We start from the raw sequence: 22,941 nt of genomic DNA, 5'->3' as shown, positions 1-22,941 counted from the left end.
TCCAAAATATTTGTAGTTAGTTATAGAAACAAGAAATGGAAAGAAAATGGAACAAGTGAAACCAGACAAGGGACGAACGAAATCAGCACCCCTTCCCTCGCCCACCCTCATCGCTTACCGCGGGTACCGCGCTTTATAGCCGTGACCTGAAAAGTATCCGTTGTTCATGTACTCCTCTGCCGCCATGTTCATGTTCAAGTTGCCACCCATCGGCATTGAGCCTAGTCCATCAAAGACACCCATAGTCTCTCCGTAGTATCCGCCTGGACCACTGTTGATGTTCATGCCAAGACCCATTCCGGCCATACCACCTCCCGACGCCGCCATGTACTCATCGTCGTGACCATATACAGGGCCCTGTGGTGTCAATGGCGGCTGGCTTGAGCGACCAAACACTCCCTTTGGAGACGCTCCAGGTCCGGGAGGGATTGTTATGCCACGAGAAATGCTTTGCCTGCGAGGAGTTCCCCGCGAATGATCGTAGCGTTCTTCGAAATTACTCGATGACCGCCGATTCGAAGGAACCGTCGGTGTGTACTGGCCAGTCGAATCTCTTGAAGCACATGGCTCACGACCACCGTTAACCCCGGCCCCGACACCACCGCTTGCCTGGGGCGCGGGACCAGAGCTGCCCCACGAAGTACCAGCCGTCAAAGGGGTACGAGGACTGAATCCACTGCTTGAAGCATCATTAGATCCAACCCACGACAAATCGGGACCCTGCGCAAAAACGTCATTGCCCTCGGAATGATCAAGCCAATCGTTGTAGAGTAAGTAGCAGCCATTCTCGCACATGCTGCGCTTGAAAGTTCGCAAGTCATCATCGAGTGAGCGATTTCCGTGGCTATGAAGAAGATGCTTCTTGGCCAGGTATGAATAAATGAGCTCCTCCCCGTGCCGGTTGAACCATTCTTTGAACGCGGTAAGATCGCGCAAAATGATTTCATCAATGTATGGAGATTCAGGCGGCCCGTGGTTAGGGAAGATAACTTTGTAAACTGACATGTACTGTTTATGTTCATTCTGGGCGTTGTTGTCAATGATGTTGGAGATACGCTGTCGTGCTTCACGCTCAAGGCCATTATGGCGGCGCTCAGATCGAGCAAGACATGGAGGATCTTCCTTGGAGTGGTCGTCGCGCTCTCGCTGATTGGGGAATGTTTTCATGCAGCGCGGGCATGAAATGGTGTTTCGATGGCACCATCTAAGATGCTTTCCAACTTCCTTCATGTTATCGAAAACAAAACCTCCACAACCAGCAAACTGTTGAGGATTGTGCTTGGTGAAGGGGCAAGCAAATCCCCGGAGCCCCGAGGGTGTGCTGCGACGGCGTCCAGTTGGGGACTGATTGCCAAAAAAGCCATCCTCAGCCTCATGCTGAATTTCATCAACCCGAGACCCTCCACGAGGCCGGCGAGTCGGAGTTTCGAAGCGGCTATTGAGTGGAGATCTCATAGGCCCATTGTTGTAATGTTGTCGAAAATGGCGAAGAATCGAAGTATTGAGCTTTTCCCGTGTCTTGAGGAAGGGATGGTCCGGCGCTAATGTATCCATATCCTCAGGGAAGTCGGTGCTAGAGTCGCAATCTTGGTTGTCTGCATCTGCATAATCTAGTTCCGTGGCAGTAGGCTTTGGAAGACTGTCATCATACCCATCAGAGGCATCAGGAGTTTCTCCGGGAACTAGGGGAACAGGAGGTAGGTACTGGTTAGAAAGAGGAGGAGGCTTGGAGTGACGATCAGATCCTCTGCGAGCCGAGGATCGGGGAGTAGAAGATTCGTCGTGCATCGAAGGGCGACGTGCATTGCTGTAATTGATTTCAGTGTCACTTTCTTCAGGAATTGCAGAGTTGGACCTTTGCTGCGATGAAGTCCCTGGACGCACTCCGCTATACGAAGGGCGGCGGCGCTTTTCACCATTACCATCTTGTGGATGTGGAACAGGAGGCATGGGAACTTCCATGTTACGACCGCTAGAGCCAGAAATTGTACGTGGCGGATGGTGAGGTCGCCGGGAAGAAAACCCTTCTGAAGATGTAGGCGGGAAGTCAGGGGCAGGAGGAAGACCTGATCTAGATGATGGCTCACGAGAAGAGCGATCGTGGACACTCTGTCGACGGAATTTTGGTTTGGGAGGAGTTGACGAATGTTGTGAGTGCGAGTTGCGATGTCTCGAGCTTCTGCGTGGGGAGGGATATGGTTGAGCATCATGATCGGGATTGGCGTTCTCATCCTCAGAGTCACTTTCCATGGCAGCACCATTACTAGGCGATTGGCTCATGTATGAGTTTCCAGATTCAGTGTGAGGATTCCAGCCACGTTCAAAAGAGCCGGAGGTTGGGCGTCGAGAAAAACTATCAGCCGGAGGCCGCGGAGCACGCGAAAATGAGCCACGATGGTCTGACCCTAGTGAACCTGTGATATCATGTTCAACCCATTCACCATTAGACCGACGAGACCGACGAAGGCGTTGGCTTGTAGGCATTCCCATGGGGACAGCCATGGGATGAGAAAGGGGAGGGTCGATAATGGTAGGTCGTGAAAAGTTCTCAGATGTAGGACGACGAGAAGAAGACTTGCCAATTGATCGACTGGAAGTTCTACGAGAATGACCTTTGTTATGGAACGCAGGCTCGGATTCCGAAGCATATTCATCTATATCGGACTCCGCAGCGTGGCTTACAGGGGGCGAGGGCGCTCGAGGAGGTTTGGCATGGTTTGGCTCCAAGTCTTCATCACACCTCTTCTTTGAAGAACTATTCTTGCGAGCACTTCGATGGCGAGACCCTTTGCTGCTATCTTTGTTTTGGGCGTCTTTCTGCTTAGCAGCAGCAGCAGCCTCTATTGCCGACTCCAATACATTCGGATCAACAGATATAAGTTGTTTGTCATGGTCTTCGGGCTGACTTTCAGTATCTGTTGGTTGGGTATCTTCAGGACTCTCATCCGTTTCACTGACGTCTTCAGCATCGCCATCAGCAACGTCAGCATCATCTGCAGTGCCGTCGTCTTTGGAACCATTAGGGTGATTATCAAAGACTTCATCTTCAGTCTTCTTTTCGTCATCGCCAGCGGTCAAAAGAGGTCTGTTGGTCTCATCTTCACTTGAGTTGCATTTTTCAGCGTCACTGTCAACATTGATCGCAGGATCAATGTTTAGCCGAGATAGGTTAACATTATCCTTGACATAATCAACTCCCTGCTTGTCCTCTTCGTCATCGGAGTGATCAGGGGTATTGCTGTCATCGTCATGATATCTTGATTCATGTCTTCGCCTTTGGTGAGAGCGTCTTTCAGATCTAGAGTGGGGCGAAGTAAAGACGGGGGGTCCTTGGTCTGAGTTTAAGGCGGCAGAATTGGAGACTGATTTTGATGAGCTAGATTTGCGACGCCGACCGCTGGTTTCTGGCTCGGCCTTGGAGCGGCTAGATGATGACTTGGTTCGATGTTTGGTAGAGGAAGCGCTTGGACCAGAGGTAGAGGTGGCAGAAGACGCAAGATTGGATGGTACATTTCGGTGCATAGACTTGGAGCCGGTTCGAATATGAGATGAGGCATGTGAATAGCCAGGATCGGCGGAGAAAGACGGGCTGGCCATTTTGACACGGGAGGTTCCTGAGGTGGTTCGTTTCCGGTGGTGTGAAGAGTATTGATGGTGATGGTTCCAAGCCCGGCCGGGATCGTCATCAGGGTGATCATGGCAGTCGGCATGGCCGTGATCTGAATCAGCACCCGAATCAGTATCCGAGTCAATAGCAGAATCATTGCCATGTTCGATATCTTCTCGAAGTTCATCCATGCGAGGCCGACGAGACCTCATGCTCATGGAGGCTGGAGTCGACTTCCGACTGCTGGTTCGTCTTCGGTGCTGGTGGTCTTCATATTCTTCGGGGTTTTGTGAGCTCATGATGACAAGGGACTCTCATGCAAGGGAAAATGGAACAAACAGTCAACAGAACGCTGATGAAAGAAGAGAGGGGGGGTAAATAGTATCAGATATAACGTCCGAGTAGAGCAGAATAGAAACAGAGGCAGAAAGATTGCAGGATAGGCCAAAAGAAAAAGAGGAGGAAAGAGAAGGCCGTGACTGAAGTATGGTGCGGTAGGTCATCCACAAATAAGTGGGAACACGATGAAGAGAGGAAGGTTGCAAGAGGAGGGGAGAAAGACGGAAGAGAGAAGACAAGCGATAAATGAGTGGGTAATGCAAATCGATGAAGTAGGAGAAGAAGGCGTGTGCAAGACTGGACGCAAATGTAGGTGTGTATTTGGGCTTGGGTTCAGCTTCTAGTGTTGGGTGAAGAGCGACCTGAATGTCGAGAGGCGCTTTGAAAACAGCCCGGGACTAAGCTGGAGAAGCGTATACAAGCTTGCAATGGCCAGGTATAGACAGGCATGCAGGGAATAAGAGCCAGATAAAACGACATGCGGCAGAGAAGAGTGGCGGTTGTGCAATGGACGACAGACGACAGACGACAGACGACAGACGGGAACAGAAGAAGGAAAGAATAACGGATGCAGGAGGGAGGGGATATAACTATGGATAAGGATCAAGATGAGGATGAAGATGAGGATGGAGATGGAGATGGGAGGACGTTGGGCGGATAGGTGGCAGGGAATATGTGGGTAGACATGCACAACGCAAGAGTGACGATTCAGGAAGGATGGGGCGTGAAGGGGGGACTTGATATTGGAGGGTGCAAACGGACACCGGCAAGTACATACATGCGCACTAGAGTATCAGCAGTTACCGGTACCAGTCTACTCTACAACAGCACAAGTACACATGCACTCTTGCGCGTGCATATGTATAGGTAGTTATACATTTTGACTATGAATGTACATATGTATGTACATACGTACATGCGTATGTGCTTGCATGACTGGTAACTGCACCTTCTCTGATCAGATGGCGTGTCCTGATGTTTGTGTGTGTCTGACCATCAATAGCAATAGCTCTGTCACTTTTTTGGCAGCTTCCTTATCTTCACGGGACAGACAAAGCCCGGGCCAAGGAAGGTTACGAATTAGTTGGGTAGCTAGTTTAGTGGCGAATAGGTAACAAAGAATAGAGTTGAAGCAGTGCAAGTACATACATACATACATATGTACAGCCACTCAGGTGGGTGTGGCCGTGGCCTAGCCGAGAAGTGGTTAGAGTGACTGAGTGTGGGTGGGTGGGAAACAGAACAGCAAAGTGGGGGTGCCCAGAATTCTACTTGGATGCACCTCAAGGCTAACGCCGGGTGGGTAAGGGTGGGATGAGCTAGAGGCCCAGGAAGAGGGGGTGTTGATGCAACAACAGTTGGTTATTCTTTGTGTCTGCTTGCTCAGTTGATACTCCCTCCCTTATTTGTGCATTAGTTGGTTACTGGCACTTGCAACTACACTGTTAGTCTCCTGCCACTCCAATCAAGAGACGATCCCGCCTGCACCAAAAAGAACGCAACTACTACTTTAGACCAGGAAATAACCCGTGGTCAAAATAGAGTCACGAAACTACTGAACCACCAAGCCGACAAACGAACGGGGATGAGGGGAAACAACGCAGAACCCGACAAGGATAGAGCCAGGTGCTGGACTTGATTGGCCAATGGCCGAGCTGAAGCTCCTGACAAAGTGGGGGAGGGGGTTGAAATAACCCCAAGTAAGACCAACCTGAGAACATCAGAGATCGTCGACTGGCCATTGACCCTAGACCCTAGAGATGATCACCAACCTCAAAGGCCCAGTGCTGTCTAGTGGTCTCTTTAAGTCCTGACTACACACAGCCAGCTAGCCTTATCTTGTAAGTATAGCTAGCTCTGAATGACCCTAAGTCCATGTCCTGAGCTCTGTCTGTGTCTTGAGTGGTTTAAAGTGCATGGGCATTGTGCTGTTTTATGTGCGCATGCGTATACTTTGTGCCTGTAGATTTTATTTCATATTACAGATCAGACGCCGACCCATTGCTTGTGACGAGTCGTGGTTGGACCTATCTGTTCAAAGTAGTTACTTCTGGGCAAGCTCGGGAAGGTCTAAATGCAGCTAGGCCGTATTCTTTAAGTTGCCCCCATCTGGGTGCACCTTTTCAAATGTGGACCAATAGAGGCAGGTGAAATACTACAGCAACAGATGTTGTTGAATAAAACATACAGGCACATATTCACATATTCACATACACAAGCACAGGCACAGGCACAGACACAGACAGACGCACACGCACAAACATCGCAACATGCACCTGGAAGCCCTGTTTCTGCTTCTGTAACGTAAGGTCTAGTTACCTGCTAAATTGACGCTGCGTATACAAGCTTGCTCCCCACATGTGGGCCTCCACTTTCTTTGTCTGTTGCTAGTTAATTGCTCTATTTCTGGGCCCAAGTCCCCACTTTTCCCGGCCCCATTTCTCTTTCTCGACTCTGCTCCTTCTAGGCCTATGAAGGCTGGTGGTCATATATGTGATTTATTCGTCACTTTCTTTGTGCGTCTGGGCCCTACTAAGCTTTGGGCGGCCTAAAGCCACAGAGCAGACTCCGCAACGGAACTGCCAACGCCACAGCGGGCCTGCTTGATAGCGCCAGATACATTTGTATGTACATACATACACATAGAAGCGCCCTAGCCCAGGGTCCAAAGACGAGTAGAGTCGATTCAGAACATGCTGATGGATGTGCTAAGCCTGCCTGGCATTTGTAGTTTCAAGCCAGACACCAAGACGCAGGTGAAGCGTAGCGACGCATGCCGATTGCAGGCGGAAGCAACTTGCCGCCCGCCGTCCCACAGGGCCCCAGGCGACGGACTCGCGGCCAAAGGCCTAAGACTACTGGCTAGGCCAGACCAGCCATCCCATCCCATCCCATGCCCCATGCCCCATGCCCCATCCCCGTGTCTGCTCCTTCCTTCTCGCTTTGGCACGCACTCTTCTCCCCGCTTCTTGTCGTTGTTTTCTCCGCTCCCCATTTTTCTCCGGGCTAGCCACAATCTTGCACGCTGCACACGTAGAGTCAGAGTATCTGTGTATCTACGTATCTACGAATGTATCTACGTATCTACGGATGTAGCTATGCAACTACTTGCAACGATAGTCAGTTACTACTACATCCGTACGTGTACATTTGTATTACCCCGCCCGCAGTTTGGCCCCGTTGACGCCACATGAAGGTCTGGCCTGACCTGCCAGCCATGGGAACGGGAATGAATTCTACGTCTTGCCTGATTCGCCGGGATCATACTGGGCTTTGTCCCGGCCAAGTCCAAGCACATGGGCGACATGGAGAATGTATGGCTACAAGCACAAAGGCAAAGGCAAATGCACATGCAGGACTTGTATACATAAATACAAGCTTTGATCCGATTGCGGGGTCTTCCTCTCGTCTCCCTGCATCGCAAACAAAAGGGCGCTTCTCATCGACAAGCCCCGGCAGAGTCGAAGGAAGGGCCTGGATGTGTTGTGTGTGTGCACTTCCGAGTCTCTCCCGCGAGCTTCAAGCTAGGAGTGGCTTTTCGCTTGGGTCTCAGGCTATGTATGTATGTACATATGTACAATCGTCCCCTCTCCACATTGCTGACATGAGATTCTCATCGTGCCCAGGTTGTGCTGCGCTTCTCTACGAATGAGGGGTCCTCCCATTGTTCCTGGCAATGGGGAGGCTAAGACTCTTATAATCCGATTATGACGAAATAAGCAAGATGGAGCTAAGAGTGGCATGAAACAATGATAACAGGGCTTCGTTACGACACAGACGTGCTTCTAGACCCCGCCGGTGCTCCTTGTTTTGGCGCCCCGAAACAGTACAATTGGTCTATCTATAACTAGTTAACGGGCTATATGCACATGTATAGTAGCTAACTAACTAGTTATAGTCAACTAGCACAGGTACAGGCTCAGGCTCATGCATCGTCACTTACGCTACATTACACTGGCACTGCTACGATCTAGCCTCAGCCCCAGCTTCAGCCTCAGTGGATGCTGTGCTAGTTCCCTCCTATTCAAGCCTTGTTTTCTGGACTTGAAGCCCCAAATTCCGTGGACTTAATCGAGGCCACTTGGAGCCGCTTGGAAACCAGATCACGTGAGACTCGATGGATGGCTGTGATGTGAAGTACTTGTCTCTCAAAGCCTGTTGTGGGTTATTGGCGGGTCGGGCAGAGTTCAGGATCACATGTGTACATCATTGGATAGCTACATGTACAACACAACTAGTTACTATTCGCAAGCAGAAAGGTCTCCAACTCTTTCTCTCCCATCTGACCCTTACACACATGCCCACCCACCCGTTGCATTTGCTGGCACCCAGCCGAGTCACCACTTCACAACACAGACATTACCGAGCCAACTTTATCGTCACATCCACCATCGACCCGATGTAGCTCTGCCCAAGGTTAGCCACGCGCACTTCTGGTTCACCAATGAGCATACGGGCCCACGGGTTCTCCTAGAGGCCAGACTGCCGCAATGTTAGTCGCACACATACATACGCAGCTCGTTTTTGGATGTCTTATATAGATGCACTCACATCCTCTGTGCTGACCCAAGGTCAAAAGTACATAAGCAACCAGAACAGCTAAACCACCCTGGGCAGTCCAGCTGTGTAACGGCTGTGGAATGACGCCAGTGAGATAGGCCCAAGTCGTTGGCTTGGTCACCAAGAATGGCCGCCAAAGATTACATGGTGATGCTGTCTTTGCCTTTGTCTTCGTTTTCTTCACCTGGGCCTAAACTTGTAGTCTTCTAGACGTTTTCCACGCCATAGCCCTTGTAACCCTAGGGGTGACATGTTAGACAAAGTGACATTGAGTTGAGTGTGCTGGTCGATAAAAGTAAGGCCACTCACCCACTCACTCCCCTTGCTTGGCTGGCTTGCATATAAACCGGGCCTAGGATTTGCCAATAGCGGGAGGCTGCATCAGAAGTCGGAGAGCGTTAAATGGAGTGAAAGTAGATCGCGAGGGAAAAAAAGAAATAAAAACACGAGCAAAGGAGGTCAAGCTATTCCATAGTTGGTTATGTGGGAACATAAATCCGCCGATTTCAGGTATCTAGGACTTGGAAGCTCTGTCATGTCCTGGTCCTTATCACATAGACATATAACACATAATATTAACGCTAACACAGCCCTGCATTTGCGCATTATACAGTCTTGACTTTACTTTCAGTACTCCAACTCAGTTCAGGCCCTGTCGAAGAAACTGGTGATCTTGGCGTGGCCTTTGCTAGCATCGGATTTGCCACGCGATTTCTGCAATGTCCGCTGTTTGGTATTGTGCGTTGAGCTGATGATTTCCCGGTGCTGCTTTTGGCGCGGAGCCCCGAGTATTTGCTTTTTGGAGGACGGAGAGGATGGCCCAGCTGGTTCATTGGGAAACTGGCGTTTATGTGACGCTGTATCGGAAGCCCCGGTGGACTCTTCCACGAGAACCACGTCCTGCAAGGGCTCGGATTTGATCTTTACATGGCCAAACTCATCATCATGTTTCGGCCTCTTTGTTGTTGGTGGTGTTTGTTGTTTAATGTTTTGCCGTTCAAAGAAGTTGGCAATGTTTCTCTTGTTGTCACGACTGTCCACCGGAACCACAAACCTGGGAGAGTCTGTTCCGACCTTGCCAACTTCATGAGTCACAGGATACACCTCAAGATCACCTGCAAATGGCTGCAGAATATCCTGCAGGTCGGGTCCCCATGTTGTCTTAGACGGGTCTAGCCACATGCGTAGCGCATCCGAGCCGGGATCCAATATCACAGGCATACGATCATGCAGGAAACGAAGTTGTGCATTGCTTTCGGTGGTGACGATAGTGTACGTGTACAACGTCTCCTGCCTATAAGCATGTAATGTGCCGTCCTCATATTGTGTACCATCCCATAACCCAGCCATACAGAGCAGCTTGCCATCTGCTCGCTTGACGTAGTGAGGCACTTTCTCTTTTCCTTTGTTCAGCCACTCGAAAAAGCCCTGTGCAATGACGATACAGCGCTTATGTGTCTTCATCGACGTCCACATCCCAGACGATCCTGCCAACGAATCGGACCGGCAGTTGATTGTCCGCATAGTGAACTTGTAGTCGGGAGGCCGCTTCATCCACGATGGGACAAGACCCCATTTCATTGTCTGTAACTTGTGGAGATGACGGGCACCCTTTTTAAGTACAGTGCCGTCGTCGTCATTTGGCGTCTGTAGTTGTGCATTTCTTGCGCTATTAACTCGATACACGAGGCCCCGATTTGAAGGGGCCAGGTTGTAAGTGGTATCCGGCGCATCAGAGCTACCATCTTCGGGTGCTTCATCTACGGGCATGTCTTCATCTTGTAGTTGTTGTCTAACTTGAGACGGGCGCTGTAGTCGGGCGTTAGTAGGCTGGTTACAGACGTGAGGAGATAGAATTAAAAGCTAACCAGTGCTTGCGCGTATCGCCCACACATATTCCTGGGTTCTCAAGGGGGTTATGAATAGCAAGTAATAGACAAGGACACAGACTGTTATGTAGCGGAGATGCGAGACAATCGTGGTGAATATCATCTTGCGTCTTACTAGAGCTTACCGAAAATGACTAAGCAATCGGTGAGCCAGGCAGCGACGCTTTGATTGGCTCATGAGCGGTGAGCCCGGTGAGGACTGGCGTTGCACAACGGAAATTTTGGATTCTCACCAATCCTGGGTCTCATGTTCGGGACTACATTTCACTATTCCTAGGCAACATAGTCTCAACTTCACAGCCCAAACTTCATTTGCGCGCCGGGCTCTGTTGTTAGCCGCCTTTTGTTCTCCTTTCTCTTCTCCACCCAATGCGGCTTAGGGTTAGCTGAAAGCTCAGAGGCTACCTTAGATGCATTGGCGGTTCTCGACCAGCGTGCTAGGCCGACTGCAAGGACGGACCCAGCATGCGATTCCCAGGTCACAAACCGTAGCGGTCGGTGTTGCTGGATATAGCCCTCGATTTGGCTTGAGTCTGCAGTATGGTAGACATGAACAGAGAGTAGCGACTGGCTGGTGGAGATTAGCTGGTCAGAAGTGCTACCATTCTGCCACCGCCACGGCGGCAGTGTCGACCCCATCTTCGCGGACTCCTGCTGCGATTGAGCAGAGAATCTTGGATATTCCAATTGAAAGATATCGGAACTTTTGCATTGTTGCGCACATTGACCACGGGAAAAGCACGCTGAGTGATCGACTGCTAGAATACACAGGCACTATTCTGCCGAATGCCGACAACAAGCAGATTCTGGTAAGTTCATGTAGAGAAACAAGGAATATCTTGGTTTTGGTGTACAGGCGGATAAGGCCCGGTGTATCTAATATTCGGTGCGACTGCAGGACAAACTTGACGTTGAACGAGAGCGTGGTATCACTGTCAAGGCACAAACTTGTACCATGATTTACAACTACAAAGGCTTCGACTATCTACTGCACCTGGTCGATACTCCCGGCCATGTTGACTTCCGCGCCGAAGTGACTCGATCGTATGCATCCTGCGGCGGAGCCTTGCTGCTTGTTGATGCCAGCCAAGGAATCCAAGCCCAGACCGTGTCAAACTTTCACCTGGCGTTTGCTCAAGACTTGGCATTGATTCCTGTGATCAACAAGATTGACATGCCATCGGCAGACTTGCCGCGGGTTTTGGATCAGATTGAGAACACTTTTGAACTGGACCGCGAGAATGCGGTACTGGTGTCTGCCAAAACGGGCAAGAATATTGATGCGGTTCTGCCGCAAGTCATTGAGCAGATCCCCCACCCTGTCGGAGATGGAAACGCGCCGTTAAAAATGCTTCTGGTTGATTCATGGTACGACACGTTCCGCGGCGTCATCTGCCTTGTCCGTATCTTTGATGGCATGGTCAAGGCTGGCGACAAACTGATTTCTATGGGCACAGGCGTCCATTACACTGTGGGAGAGGTTGGCATCCAATACCCCAATCCAGTCCCACAAAGTGTGCTGAGGGCTGGGCAAGTCGGCTATCTTTACTTTAACCCCGGCATGAAACGTATCCAAGATGCTAAACTGGGCGATACATTTACCTTTGCCGGAAAGGAGGACGTGGTTGAGGCATATCCTGGCTTTGAAGAACCAAAGCCCATGGTCTTTGTGGCTGCCTTCCCGGTTGACCAAAGTGACCACCATAAGCTTGCTGATAGCATTGGTCAGCTAGTTCTCAATGACCGTAGCGTGACGCTTCAAAAGGACCATTCCGAGGCCCTAGGTGCCGGCTGGCGTCTCGGTTTCTTGGGCTCTTTGCACTGCTCCGTGTTCCAGGACCGACTCCGACAGGAACATGGCGCCAGCATCATCATCACGGAGCCGACGGTCCCAACCAAGATTGTTTGGCCGGACGGCAAGACGGAGATTATTGAGAACCCAGCCGAGTTTCCCGACAACTCAATGCACCTAAAGATGGGCTCGCTTCAGGAGCCCTATGTCACAACGACCATGACACTGCCAGAGGAGTATCTCGGTCGCGTTATTGAGCTCTGCGAGTCAAACCGCGGCGAGCAAAAGAGCATTGAGTTCTTCCACTCTACCCAAGTCATCCTCAAGTACGACATGCCAGCTCAACAGCTCGTCGACGACTTGTTCGGCAAGCTCAAGAGTGCTACCAAGGGATATGCCACGCTGGACTACGAGGAAGCCGGTTGGAGAGAAAGCAACTTGGTAAAGCTGCAGTTGCTGGTGAACAAAGTGCCTGTTGATGCAGTGTGTCGGATTGTGCATCACTCTCAATGCGAGCGTATCGGGCGACAATGGGTGACCAAGTTCAAGGAACATGTCGACCGACAAATGTTTGGTGAGTGCTGTCACAGCCATTTGCTATAAGCCATATGGCTTCCATGCTGCTTATTTTCCCCATGTTTCCATTACTAACTCGTGAGGGGGGTTTCACAGAGGTCGTCATCCAAGCTGCTGCTGGCAACAGAATCGTCGCGAGAGAAACGCTCAAGCCCTTCCGCAAGGATGTCTTGGCCAAGCTACATGCCAGTGACATCACGCGGCGCAAGAAGCTTCTAGAAAAGCAAAAAGCTGGACGCAAGAGATTGCGTGCAGTAGGAAACGTCGTCATTGACCAATCAGCTTTCCAAAGCTTTCTGTCTAAATAGACGTGGCCATGACAACAAAGGCGCTAGAGAAAAGTTGTTCGATTGGGCATGTGTGAATCCATGTCCGAGATGCGGTAGTTGTAGGTGTACGATAGGTTGTACGATAGTTATCAAGGGAGATTTCCAGCAGTCATCGGTGCTTGGTGTTAATCTACGAGTTATTTATATTCATAGACAATCAGAAGCCAACAATAGCAACATGCCTAAGCCTGTTTATGATTCCTGGGCGCCCTCGACCGGGTCTGGCTTCATTCCCTCTCCCAGCTCCACCTTCTTGTACCATGACCACCCCATTCCGCCCAACTTGGTCTCGTCTCTCAGCCTCAACCCAGTCCCCTCGACTTGGGCCTCGGATGGAGTCTCAGCGTCGTCATCGACGAAATCGAAGATGCGGTAGTCGGCGTTGAAATACCACCACCCGCTAACTGCCTGGCGCAGAAACCCTGCATGCGACACCACGATAACCCACTTTTCCGGGCGCTTTTTGAGGCTCTCGCGCACCCGTGCGCCACGTGCGAGTAGCGCAGATCGGCTCCAGGCGTAGGCCTGGCCGGCAGGGGATGTCTTGTCCGGGTAGACAGGGTCGACTTCTGAGAAGTCAATGGCAGGGAACTCTGCCTTGAGAGTAGACACGTCGGACCCAGTATCACAGGGTTTCGCAGTTGTTTCTGAAGGTTCATTAGCATTTGCCCGCGGTCCTTGTCTGGCGTTTTTCTATCTAGCCTGGCTTGAGTTTGCTGGTGGCTTGGACCAGCCCCAAGACAAAGCTGTCACATGAGGCTCTAGACAAGTAAAATGCCGAGACAATCATACCTTGCCAGTCTGCGATGGCCACAAACGGCACGCCTTTCTGTCTCAGAAAGTCCAGAGCAATCAAAACTGTCTGCATTGTGCGCCTCATGGGACTCACTATCACGGCCACGTCCTTTGGATCGAGGCCGGCAAAGCGCTGCTGCAGGTTTTCATGGAGCATTCTGCACTGTTGCTCGCCCTTTTCAGTGAGCCTGGGATCATGGATATCATGGTTGCGTGCGGTGATGTCAGCTCATAGGAGTATATGGCGGCAGGATCAAGACCGGAACTTATCTGTGGCGTTGTGAGCCGCCTCGGCGTGGCGGATGAGGACAACTGTAGGAGGCATGGTGGGGAAATGTGAGATCTGGCGTGACAGAGGGATGGATTGTAAATGCTAAGAGAGAGAGAAAGAGAACGCCCTCTAGGCTGTGGATATGCCGCTAACAAGGCCTGTAGTCATAGCTCTGGCCGAGTCATGAGAGGCAACCCCAGACCGACCAGGGTTATCGGTGAAAATAAGGCTGGTGTTCGGTGAAGACTAAGTGGTAACTGGTTAAGTGGGTCTTTTGTCCAGAGCTACACTAATGCGACCGGCGATTGTCAGCCTCACAAAAGACATCTAGAGCTTCAGAAAATCGAAAATTAGGCCGTTCTTGACCGAGTCCGTATTAGGAAGGCAAAATGGCAAGCATTGACGAGATCTTCAACGTGAGTTTTGCTCGCAGCCTTGCGACTTCCACTTTAATTTACGCCTTCAACTAACATTTGCACAGGGCGCAAAGTCCTCAGGGAGCAAGCGCAAAAACGAAGCGATCCGCGACCCGAGTAATACCAGGCTCCATCTCGTGGCTGAGCAGTAGACACGCGTACTGACCGGCTTCGATAGACGAAATCTACAAGTCTGCGCGCGGCGGAAACACGACCCCGCGCCACTTCAAGGCGGACGGCGACGGCGATGACGTGAACATGGAGGCCGGGCCGGCCGCCGCGCCACCGGGCAACGATGAGGACGAAGATTTCGGGACATCTCTGCCCGAGGACGACGACGATGGCGGTGACGACGACGAGGGCCGCTTCTTTGGCGGCGGCATCAGCAAGACGGAGCAGGAGGCACTCGACTTTTTGCAGGAAGACGACGGGCTCGAAGAAGTCATTGACGAGCCATGGCTGCGGCGCAAGCTGATTGCGCTGGAGAAAAACATCAACAAGAACGCCGAGCTGCGCGCCAAGTTTGCCGACGAGCCGCAAAAGTTTATTGCGAGCGAGGCCGATCTCGACGCCAGCATCAAGGATCTGCTGATCCTCTCCGAGTACCCGGCGCTGTACAAGGTGCTGGAGAAGATGGGCAGCGTGGCCAGTCTGGTGGGACTGTTGGCGCATGAGAACACTGACATTGCTATCGATGTGCTGCAGCTTCTGGCAGAGCTGACGGACAATGATGTCGATGCCGAGCAAGACCAGTGGCATTCTCTTGTCATGCCGGCCATGGAGGCTGATTTCCTAGACTTGCTAGAGTCGAATCTAGTGCGGTTCAATGATGACAATGACGATGACGAAATGGGCGTCTCCAGCGGTCTCACCATTGTTGAAAATCTCATGGCAAGGCGCGATGATTCTGTCTGTAATCGGATTGGCTCTCATAAGCCATTGATAAAGTACCTCCTCTCTCGCGCATCTCGCGCTGAGCCAACTCAGATTTCAGAGAACAAGCAGTACAGCGCCGAGGTTCTAGCCATCATAGTCCAGAGTTGTACGCAAACCTGTGATATCCTCGTTTCGCTCGATGCCGTCGACGCACTGCTCCAGCTCGTGGCGCCATACCGTCGTAAAGACCCAGCCAAGGGCAGCTCGGAAGAGGAATACATGGGCAACCTGTTTGAGATTCTTGTTGCCTTGGCCGAGTCGATCCAAGGCAAGGCCAAGTTTCTCGAGGCAGAGGGCGTTGAGCTGTGTCTGCTGCTCATCACGGACGCCAAACTGGCCAAGGCGCCTGCGCTGCGCCTGCTCGGCTGCGTCGCTGGCATCCATAGCGATCTCAAGGCAGCAGAAGTAGCCACGCAGGTGTGCATTCGTATAGTCGAGGCGGCCGGGCTCAAACCGCTCTTCTCGACCTTTTACAAGACCAAAGACCGCCGCAAGATCAACAACCTCCTTGCCATCTTCGCCGTCATGCTGCAGCTGCTGCCGCTCGACGAGGCGCCGCGCATCCGCCTGTTGGCCAAGTGGGTTGAGAAGGACTACCAAAAACTGCACAAGGTGATTTCAATGCGGGCCAAGATTGCACGCGCCTTGGAAAATGTCGACAAGGAGCACGGCGTTGTCGACGGCAAGGCAGAGTTTCCTGCCGACGACGACGACGCGCAGAAGATTCAATACCTGTCTGACCAGATCGAAGCAGGCATGGGCTCCTTGGAACATATTGATCTGATCCTTGCCTGGCTGGTCACGGAGGACGCTGGAGTGGCCAGCAAGGTGAAGCAGGAGGTTGGATATGACAGGATTATCGCGACTTTCAATGGCATGATGAAGTCCCCTTTTGAGGAATCTCAAAACGAGGATAAGACGGACATGTTGACAACGCTGATAAGCTTCCTGCAGTAGAGCCCAAGTCCAGGGCGAGGAGACGCGTAGACAGGTGGCGCCAACGCGACTTGCTACACAACACAGTAATATCACGGGTTTAATAGCGATTCACAGACAAGAAGAGGGATGTAATATTTCATGACAATAGACCAAAGACACAAGCCCAAGAAAAACAGAGAGATATAGCGTGGACAAGAAAAAGTACAGAACGACAGGGAAACGCAGGCTCGGCCCTCGGCCCACCGCCGCCGCTTCAAGCAGCGCTGGGAGCCACGGGCTTCACGTCAAAGACGGCGCCCAGCAGGTCGCCGACGACCTTGGTCTGGCCCTGCTTGCCGGCCTCCTTGATCTCGGCAATCTTGGCCTGGGCATCCTTCTGGGCCTCGGCCTCGGCCTCCTTGTTGCCTTCGGAGTGCTCTGCCGTAAAGGCCTGGAACTCGGCATCCTTGCGGGCGCGGTAGCTGTCGATTTCCTTCTTGGCCTCGTCGCGGGCCTGCTTGACGCGCTTGGTGCGGACTGTGTGGCGTAGGCGAGTTAGCAATGGGGAGGGAGGCATGAGACGGTCAGTGGACCATAGGAGGGAGAGAGGTCGTCTCGGGGTGGTCGCTGAGGATCGTCGCTATGAAGTCGTCGAGAACCGGAAATTGCTTACATTCACGAGCTGCACAGAAGCCAAAGTTAGCACGCGCCATTCGCAGCATCAGCCACAGAAAACAAGCACTCACCCTCTTGCACAATCTGAGACGCCTTCTTCTCGGCCTATGGGGAGCGGGTCAGTCCTGCCATGTCACGATGGTCGCCACATCTGGCTGACGAGCCATTGGAGGTCGGGAAGCATACGTCGAGAAGGGTCTGGATACCCGCGGAGCTCTGGGCCGACTAGATTGGCGGGGCGAGAGGAGAAAGAGTTAGCGTATGTGTCTTGGATGTCGCGGAAGACGGCCGGCCGTGAGCGATAATGCCGCGCCCCTCAAAACGTCATTGGAGCTGTGAGCCGGGCCTGGGCTGGCGGAGGCATCGTACCATTTTTCGATGAGATGGAGTAGGCAACTATTTATCGGGGAGGTGGTGGGCGGGGAAGAAGAAAAGAAAACAGAAAAAGAACAATCCGGGGGTTTTAAGACAAAAACACAGAGCACAGATTGCACAGCCTTCTAGGTTCAGTCCAAGTCTGCGCTGGTGGCTCTGGAGATAGCTTCGACTCGCTTTATGCATCTAAGCCGCGCGAGGTTTAGCCCACCCAGCGCCACCTGTGTCTGCTCTGCTAGATGCATAGCCCTGGTGTTTGCATAGCCCCGTAAGACCATGCACGTACAGGGGGTATGCACCAAACAGTGCCCTACTAACAGCAGCCCTGTGATGCGCAGCAAAAAGTTTCCCGTACGATGAAATCGCAGGACCGAGTCTATTCTTTTGCCCTATTACCGTCTTTTTTTTTTTGCTTTACTAACACATCGCTCTCTTCTTTTTTTCCCACCATGTCGCGCGCATCACGTCTTGCCATTGGCTTTTCGTCTGTGTTTGCCACGGCGACCGTGCTGGCGGTGCACTTCCAGCAACAAGCCGAAAAGACTGTGAGTCCCCCCTACCACTTCCCGCCGAAGGGCCGCCGCCCGCCCCGGAGATCTCGGCACCTGCTAACCCGCCGCCGTCCGCAGGCCATGCACCAAGGCGTCGTCAGAGACATGGAACAACAGCGCATCAAGCGCGAGCGCCAGCTGGACTTTGACGCCCAGCGCGCGCTGGAGCAGGAATACAAGAAGCAGCAGTCTGTGCAGGCGGCCGATCTGAGCGACGTACCAAAGAGCTGACGACTCTAGCTTTCTTTTGCCATCTTTTGTTGTTTTCAAACGGCCCGGAGGTATCGGGGCCCTGTATTATCATCACTTTTATCAATCTCATGTACTGTTGCTCATTGCCCATGCACATCTTCTCACATACATCCACAGCGTCAGACGTCCATAAACATGGACAGAGAGTAGAATGAAAAAAAGAAAGACACTCTCTAGCTTCTTCTGGCTATTTTTCAACAATAACTATAACTACCTTGACTTAGAGAGAAAAGCAGACAAGCAGTAAACCCAACAATAAGGGGGAAAAAAAACACAAAACAGCTCATGTGAACCACATCCCTCAAAAAATACCAAAAACACCCACCCTGTCTCCTGTTCTCTCAACGAATCGTTGCGCCAGACCGGTCCGTGAACATTCTCGCCGCAATGTTCATCGATTGCAGCTCCTGGAACAACAGCTTCGCGGCGTAGGGGATGTGGATTTGTGCAATCTTGGTCTTGTTCTTGCATGGCCGGCACTCAAACGACTGCTTGGAAAGGTTGCTTTAGAGAGAAGAAGGTTAATAAATGTCAACAAACAGGCATCACCAAGGACAATAGTGGCACAGAGGGCACCAAGACAAAATAAGAAAAAAGACTTACGCAATCGGTGTCATCAGACCGCAAATCTCGCAAATGTGCACTCGGAACGCATCCGACACCTCAAACAGACGCTCCTTCAAAAAGGCCGCCGCGCCGTGCGCAATCATGCAATCACGCTCCATTTCTCCGAAACGCAGACCACCGTCACGCGCACGACCCTCGACGGGCTGGCGCGTCATAATCTGCACGGGGCCACGCGCACGCGCGTGGATCTTGTCGTCGACCATGTGGCGCAGACGCTGGTAGTACGTGGGGCCAAAGAAGACCTGCGCGCGCAGCTTGCGGCCCGTGTGGCCGTGGTAGAGCGCCTCGAAGCCTCGCGACTGGTAGCCGTGCTGGCGCAGCAGGGCCGACACAGAGTCGACTGTCACATCGGTAAAGGGCGTGGCGTCGCCCTCCATGCCCTTTAGCGTGGCCACCTTACTCAGCAGACACTCAATCAAATGGGCAATGGTCATACGAGACGGAATGGCGTGGGGGTTAATGATGATGTCGGGCGTGATACCCTCGCGCGTGAATGGCATGTCCTCTTGTCGGTAAGTGACACCAATGGTACCCTTTTGACCGTGACGAGACGCAAACTTGTCTCCAATCTGCGGCACCTTGGTCGTACGCACACGTACCTTGACATAGCGCATACCGTCTTGGTTAGTCGTCATCACCACACTATCAATGATACCGTTCTCGGTGGAACGAAGAGGCGTTGAGGCGTCACGCTGCGTGTGTTGCGTTGTGCGCTGGCCGCCCTCTTGGGAATCTTGGCCAAGCGGAGAAGTCTTTCCAATGATGATATCCTCACCAGAAACACGCAGACCAGGGCACACAATGCCGTCGTCGTCGAGCTTGTCGTATGTTCCGTGCTTGAGGCGCAGAGTTTCGTTGCGAAAGGGCTTCTCGAAGCGCTCAACCATGTTGATGCCGACTCGTTTCTCACAGTCCGTGTACGCACGGAAAAACAGACTGCGGAAGAGCCCACGATCAATACTGCTCTGGTTCATAATGACAGAATCTTCTTGGTTGTAACCAGAGTAACAAGCAATGGCGACAATGGCGTTCTGGCCGGCCGGCAGCTCACGAAATTTCAGGAACTCCATGGACTGTGTTGTTGCCAGTGGCTTCTGAGGGTAGTACAGAATGTTGGCCATTGTATCCATGCGGCGAGGATAGTTGGTAAGGAAGAAACCCATGGCTTGTTTACCCATGGCAGACTGGTAGGTGTTACGAGGAGACTGTATTATGTTGTGTTAGTGCTTGTCTTGAGAGTGTTTTGGGGTCTGTCAATCTTGCTGTAGTCTCTTACCTGGTTGTGATCGGGGAAAGGAATAATACTGGCACAAATACCGAGAATCATACTGGGATGAATCTCACAGTGTGTGTACATGTGCGTTGTTGGCTTGATATTAGTCTTGAGACGCTTATTGATGTCATCGTCGCCCATAGGTTCTTCGGGAACTTCAACACCAGACTTTCGCAGGCGGTATGTGTCAAGATCCTCTGGCGTCATGCAAATCATGGTAGTCTCTTCTTCCTCGGCGTCTAGGTACTCAATAACACCCTGGTTGACAAGCCAGTTCCAGCCAAATTCACGGGGTCCTCCCGTCGGGTTCTCCTGTTCCTCGCGGATGCTGTTGACATGTTCCTTGGTAAGCACCAGCTGGCCAGCTTCCAAGTTTCGGCTCGGGTCGGCCTCGCGTTGGACGACGAACACGGGCCGCATGACACGGCCGGCGTCGGAGAAGATCTTGAACTCGCGATCTCTGATGTCACGAACCAGAGAAACCTCGTTGGGCAGATAGGATCGTCTACGAGTCTCTGTCATTTCCGTCACTAGATGCTTGGGATCCTGGTGGACACCAACCCAGACACCATTGACAAACACCTTTGTGGCATTGGGATAGCGCAGAGGCTCGTACTCTTCAATGATTTCCATGCCACGGTTGATCATGAACTCGATGATTGGGTCCGAGGGCGTTCCAACACTGACGAAGCACATGAGAGACAAGTTCTTGACCAGACCGCAAGCCTGTCCCTCAGGTGTCTCGGCAGGACACACCAGACCCCAATGAGTGTTGTGCAGCTGGCGAGGCTTGGCTATCTTACCATCACGACCAATAGGTGTGTTGGTACGACGCAAATGCGAGAGCGTCGATGAGAATGTGTATCTGTTCAACACCTGAGACACACCGGCAGTTGAGCTAGCAGCCTTCTTCTGGTCACCCCAGTTACCCGTTGCAAGTGAGTACTTGAGACCGTTGGACAGAGCACTGGGCTTAATACCATTGACCATTAGGAAGCGCTTGTTTTGCTGGATGCACATGCGCATGTAGCTGGCCAGCTCACTGTTGATACGGCGAATAATGTTGCGGAAAAGCTTAGCCAAAAGAGGACCCGACAGATCGAGACGCTTCTTGCCAAAGTGGTCACGGTCATCGACATCGCGGCGGCCCAATGAGCACTGCAGAAGCTTGTGCACCATGTAGCCCAGAAAGAAGGCCTTTCTGGTTTCACTTCCCTCGGTTTGTGAAATGTGAGGCAGAGTTTCCTTCTGCAGCAGATCCTTGGCAGCACGAATACGCTTATCACGAGTCAGTCCGTAGCTCTGACCACGCTTGCCAATGTAATCCAGAGCAACCTCGCGGTCCTGGATAACAAAGGCCTCCTCAATACACGGCCGCAGCATTTCCAGCATCTGAGTGTCGTTGCGGTCGTAGCAGATGTGGTTGAGGATATCTTCGTCACTGACTACACCAAAAGCACGGAAGACAATGGCCACAGGAACGTCACTCTTGACGTAGGGCAGGGTTGTGCGGATTGTGCTGCCAAAGCTGACAGACTTGCTGGCAGCCGACTTGTTGTAGAGACGCAGGGCAAGCTGCGAAATGAGACGCGAGCCCTTTTCCAGGGCACTGCGCACTTCAGCGGTGTAGCTGTAGGGACTGGGCTGGGCCTTTTTGAAGACCTGTACAATGTTGGCAGCCGAGCGCTCTTGGGCGATGAGCACCTTTTCTGAACCGTTGATGATGAAGTAGCCGCCCTGGTCGTAGGGACACTCGTTGAGTAGAAACAGGCCGTCGTCATTCTCGCGGCGCAGGTGGCAGATGCGCGACTTGATCATGACGGGCATCCGGCCAATGAACACAACATCCTTCATATCGTCAGACTTGCCCTCGGTGATGTTGTCGTCGACCGCCTCGTCCTCCCACTCGATGCGCGTGGGATGCTCGCCTGTGCGCTTCAGATCATCCTGTTGTTCGTCGGTCAGCTCGTTGAGCGGGATGGCCGACTCGACAGCCAGGCGCACTTTGGAGGTGATCTTGAGGTAGAGAGGACTGGCGTAGGTCAGGTTGCGCTCGCGGCACTCGTACGGAAGCAGCGTCGACTCCTTTCCATCCTGCTCGGTGATGGACGGCCGCGACACCATGACCTTGCCAAAGTCAACGTCGTATCTGCGCAGCGCAAAGGCGCGGCCGTCGTGGCTGGGCGGATTTGTCTGGTCAATGGTGATGTGCGAGTACTCGCTGACGAGATCCTGCACCGTGGTAGTGGTGAACTCATCGAACGAATCGACTTGCTGGGAGGCCAAACCCTTGGTCTCGAAGAAGGTGGAGATAACGGTCCAGCAGTCCTCGGGCGTGATGCTCTCGTCGGCATCACCGTAGTCGTCGTAGTCGTAGCCGTCATCGTAGTCCTCCATGGCGGATGTGGCGGCGGGAGTACGAGGGGCGGGAAGTGAGGCTGGAGTCGAGCAGGCGGTCGCAAGGGATGGCGGCCGGGAAGAAGTGAGATGGCAATCGGAGGGGGAATGTGATTATCGGAAAGTGGGAGTCGGCGAGGCAGCGGTGGTCGATGGCAGTTTTAGCGTGGGAGCCAAGGTTGCTGATAAATCCCAAAAAGGCGGCGAGTGTCCAGATCAAGGCGGTGGGCGAGGGACAAATCGGGATTCAATGCGAGAAAAAAAATTAACAACGGCGTAGAAGAAGAGAAAAAAGGCAAACTCCAGGGGGGCCAGACACAGAAATATAGCTGCAGGAAAATGTCAAGCGGCCCTCGAATTGCG

At 52.3% G+C, this 22,941-nt stretch overlaps 8 protein-coding genes across 8 annotated transcripts; 3 read left to right on the top strand and 5 right to left on the bottom strand.

The window, feature by feature from the left end:
- Positions 1-114: 114 nt before the first annotated feature.
- Positions 115-3,906, bottom strand: BROUX77_004469 (uncharacterized protein; the record flags this gene model as incomplete). The annotated part of the gene is made up of 1 exon (XM_073749235.1): positions 115-3,906. The coding sequence occupies one exon, from the start codon at positions 3,904-3,906 to the stop codon at positions 115-117; it is 3,792 nt and encodes a 1,263-aa protein (XP_073604926.1).
- A 5,245-nt stretch (positions 3,907-9,151) lies between these two features.
- On the bottom strand, positions 9,152-10,401 carry BROUX77_004468 (uncharacterized protein; the record flags this gene model as incomplete). The annotated part of the gene is made up of 2 exons (XM_073749234.1): positions 9,152-10,315; positions 10,375-10,401. The coding sequence occupies 2 exons, from the start codon at positions 10,399-10,401 to the stop codon at positions 9,152-9,154; spliced, it is 1,191 nt and encodes a 396-aa protein (XP_073604925.1).
- Positions 10,402-10,805: 404 nt separating this feature from the next.
- On the top strand, positions 10,806-13,071 carry BROUX77_004467 (uncharacterized protein; the record flags this gene model as incomplete). The annotated part of the gene is made up of 3 exons (XM_073749232.1): positions 10,806-11,204; positions 11,294-12,761; positions 12,860-13,071. The coding sequence occupies 3 exons, from the start codon at positions 10,806-10,808 to the stop codon at positions 13,069-13,071; spliced, it is 2,079 nt and encodes a 692-aa protein (XP_073604924.1).
- A 213-nt stretch (positions 13,072-13,284) lies between these two features.
- On the bottom strand, positions 13,285-14,212 carry BROUX77_004466 (uncharacterized protein; the record flags this gene model as incomplete). The annotated part of the gene is made up of 3 exons (XM_073749231.1): positions 13,285-13,739; positions 13,885-14,075; positions 14,154-14,212. 3 exons carry the CDS (start codon positions 14,210-14,212, stop codon positions 13,285-13,287), a joined length of 705 nt encoding a protein of 234 aa, XP_073604923.1.
- A 335-nt stretch (positions 14,213-14,547) lies between these two features.
- On the top strand, positions 14,548-16,467 carry BROUX77_004465 (uncharacterized protein; the record flags this gene model as incomplete). Its single annotated transcript, XM_073749230.1, has 3 exons — positions 14,548-14,574; positions 14,640-14,691; positions 14,753-16,467. The coding sequence occupies 3 exons, from the start codon at positions 14,548-14,550 to the stop codon at positions 16,465-16,467; spliced, it is 1,794 nt and encodes a 597-aa protein (XP_073604922.1).
- A 235-nt stretch (positions 16,468-16,702) lies between these two features.
- Positions 16,703-17,475, bottom strand: BROUX77_004464 (uncharacterized protein; the record flags this gene model as incomplete). The annotated part of the gene is made up of 5 exons (XM_073749229.1): positions 16,703-16,965; positions 17,102-17,110; positions 17,175-17,208; positions 17,290-17,328; positions 17,473-17,475. 5 exons carry the CDS (start codon positions 17,473-17,475, stop codon positions 16,703-16,705), a joined length of 348 nt encoding a protein of 115 aa, XP_073604921.1.
- Positions 17,476-17,927: 452 nt separating this feature from the next.
- On the top strand, positions 17,928-18,260 carry BROUX77_004463 (uncharacterized protein; the record flags this gene model as incomplete). The annotated part of the gene is made up of 2 exons (XM_073749228.1): positions 17,928-18,023; positions 18,108-18,260. The coding sequence occupies 2 exons, from the start codon at positions 17,928-17,930 to the stop codon at positions 18,258-18,260; spliced, it is 249 nt and encodes an 82-aa protein (XP_073604920.1).
- Positions 18,261-18,622: 362 nt separating this feature from the next.
- On the bottom strand, positions 18,623-22,578 carry BROUX77_004462 (DNA-directed RNA polymerase II subunit RPB2; the record flags this gene model as incomplete). Its single annotated transcript, XM_073749227.1, has 3 exons — positions 18,623-18,785; positions 18,885-20,113; positions 20,185-22,578. 3 exons carry the CDS (start codon positions 22,576-22,578, stop codon positions 18,623-18,625), a joined length of 3,786 nt encoding a protein of 1,261 aa, XP_073604919.1.
- Between the last annotated feature and the right edge of the window lie 363 nt (positions 22,579-22,941).

This window comes from Berkeleyomyces rouxiae, assembly GCF_048999995.1.
Source record: "Berkeleyomyces rouxiae strain 22BRR77 chromosome Unknown BrBRR77_ptg000004l, whole genome shotgun sequence".
Lineage (NCBI taxonomy): Eukaryota > Fungi > Ascomycota > Sordariomycetes > Microascales > Ceratocystidaceae > Berkeleyomyces > Berkeleyomyces rouxiae.
Note: the sequence above shows the minus strand (reverse complement) of the source record. Positions and strands in the feature narration are given on the sequence as shown.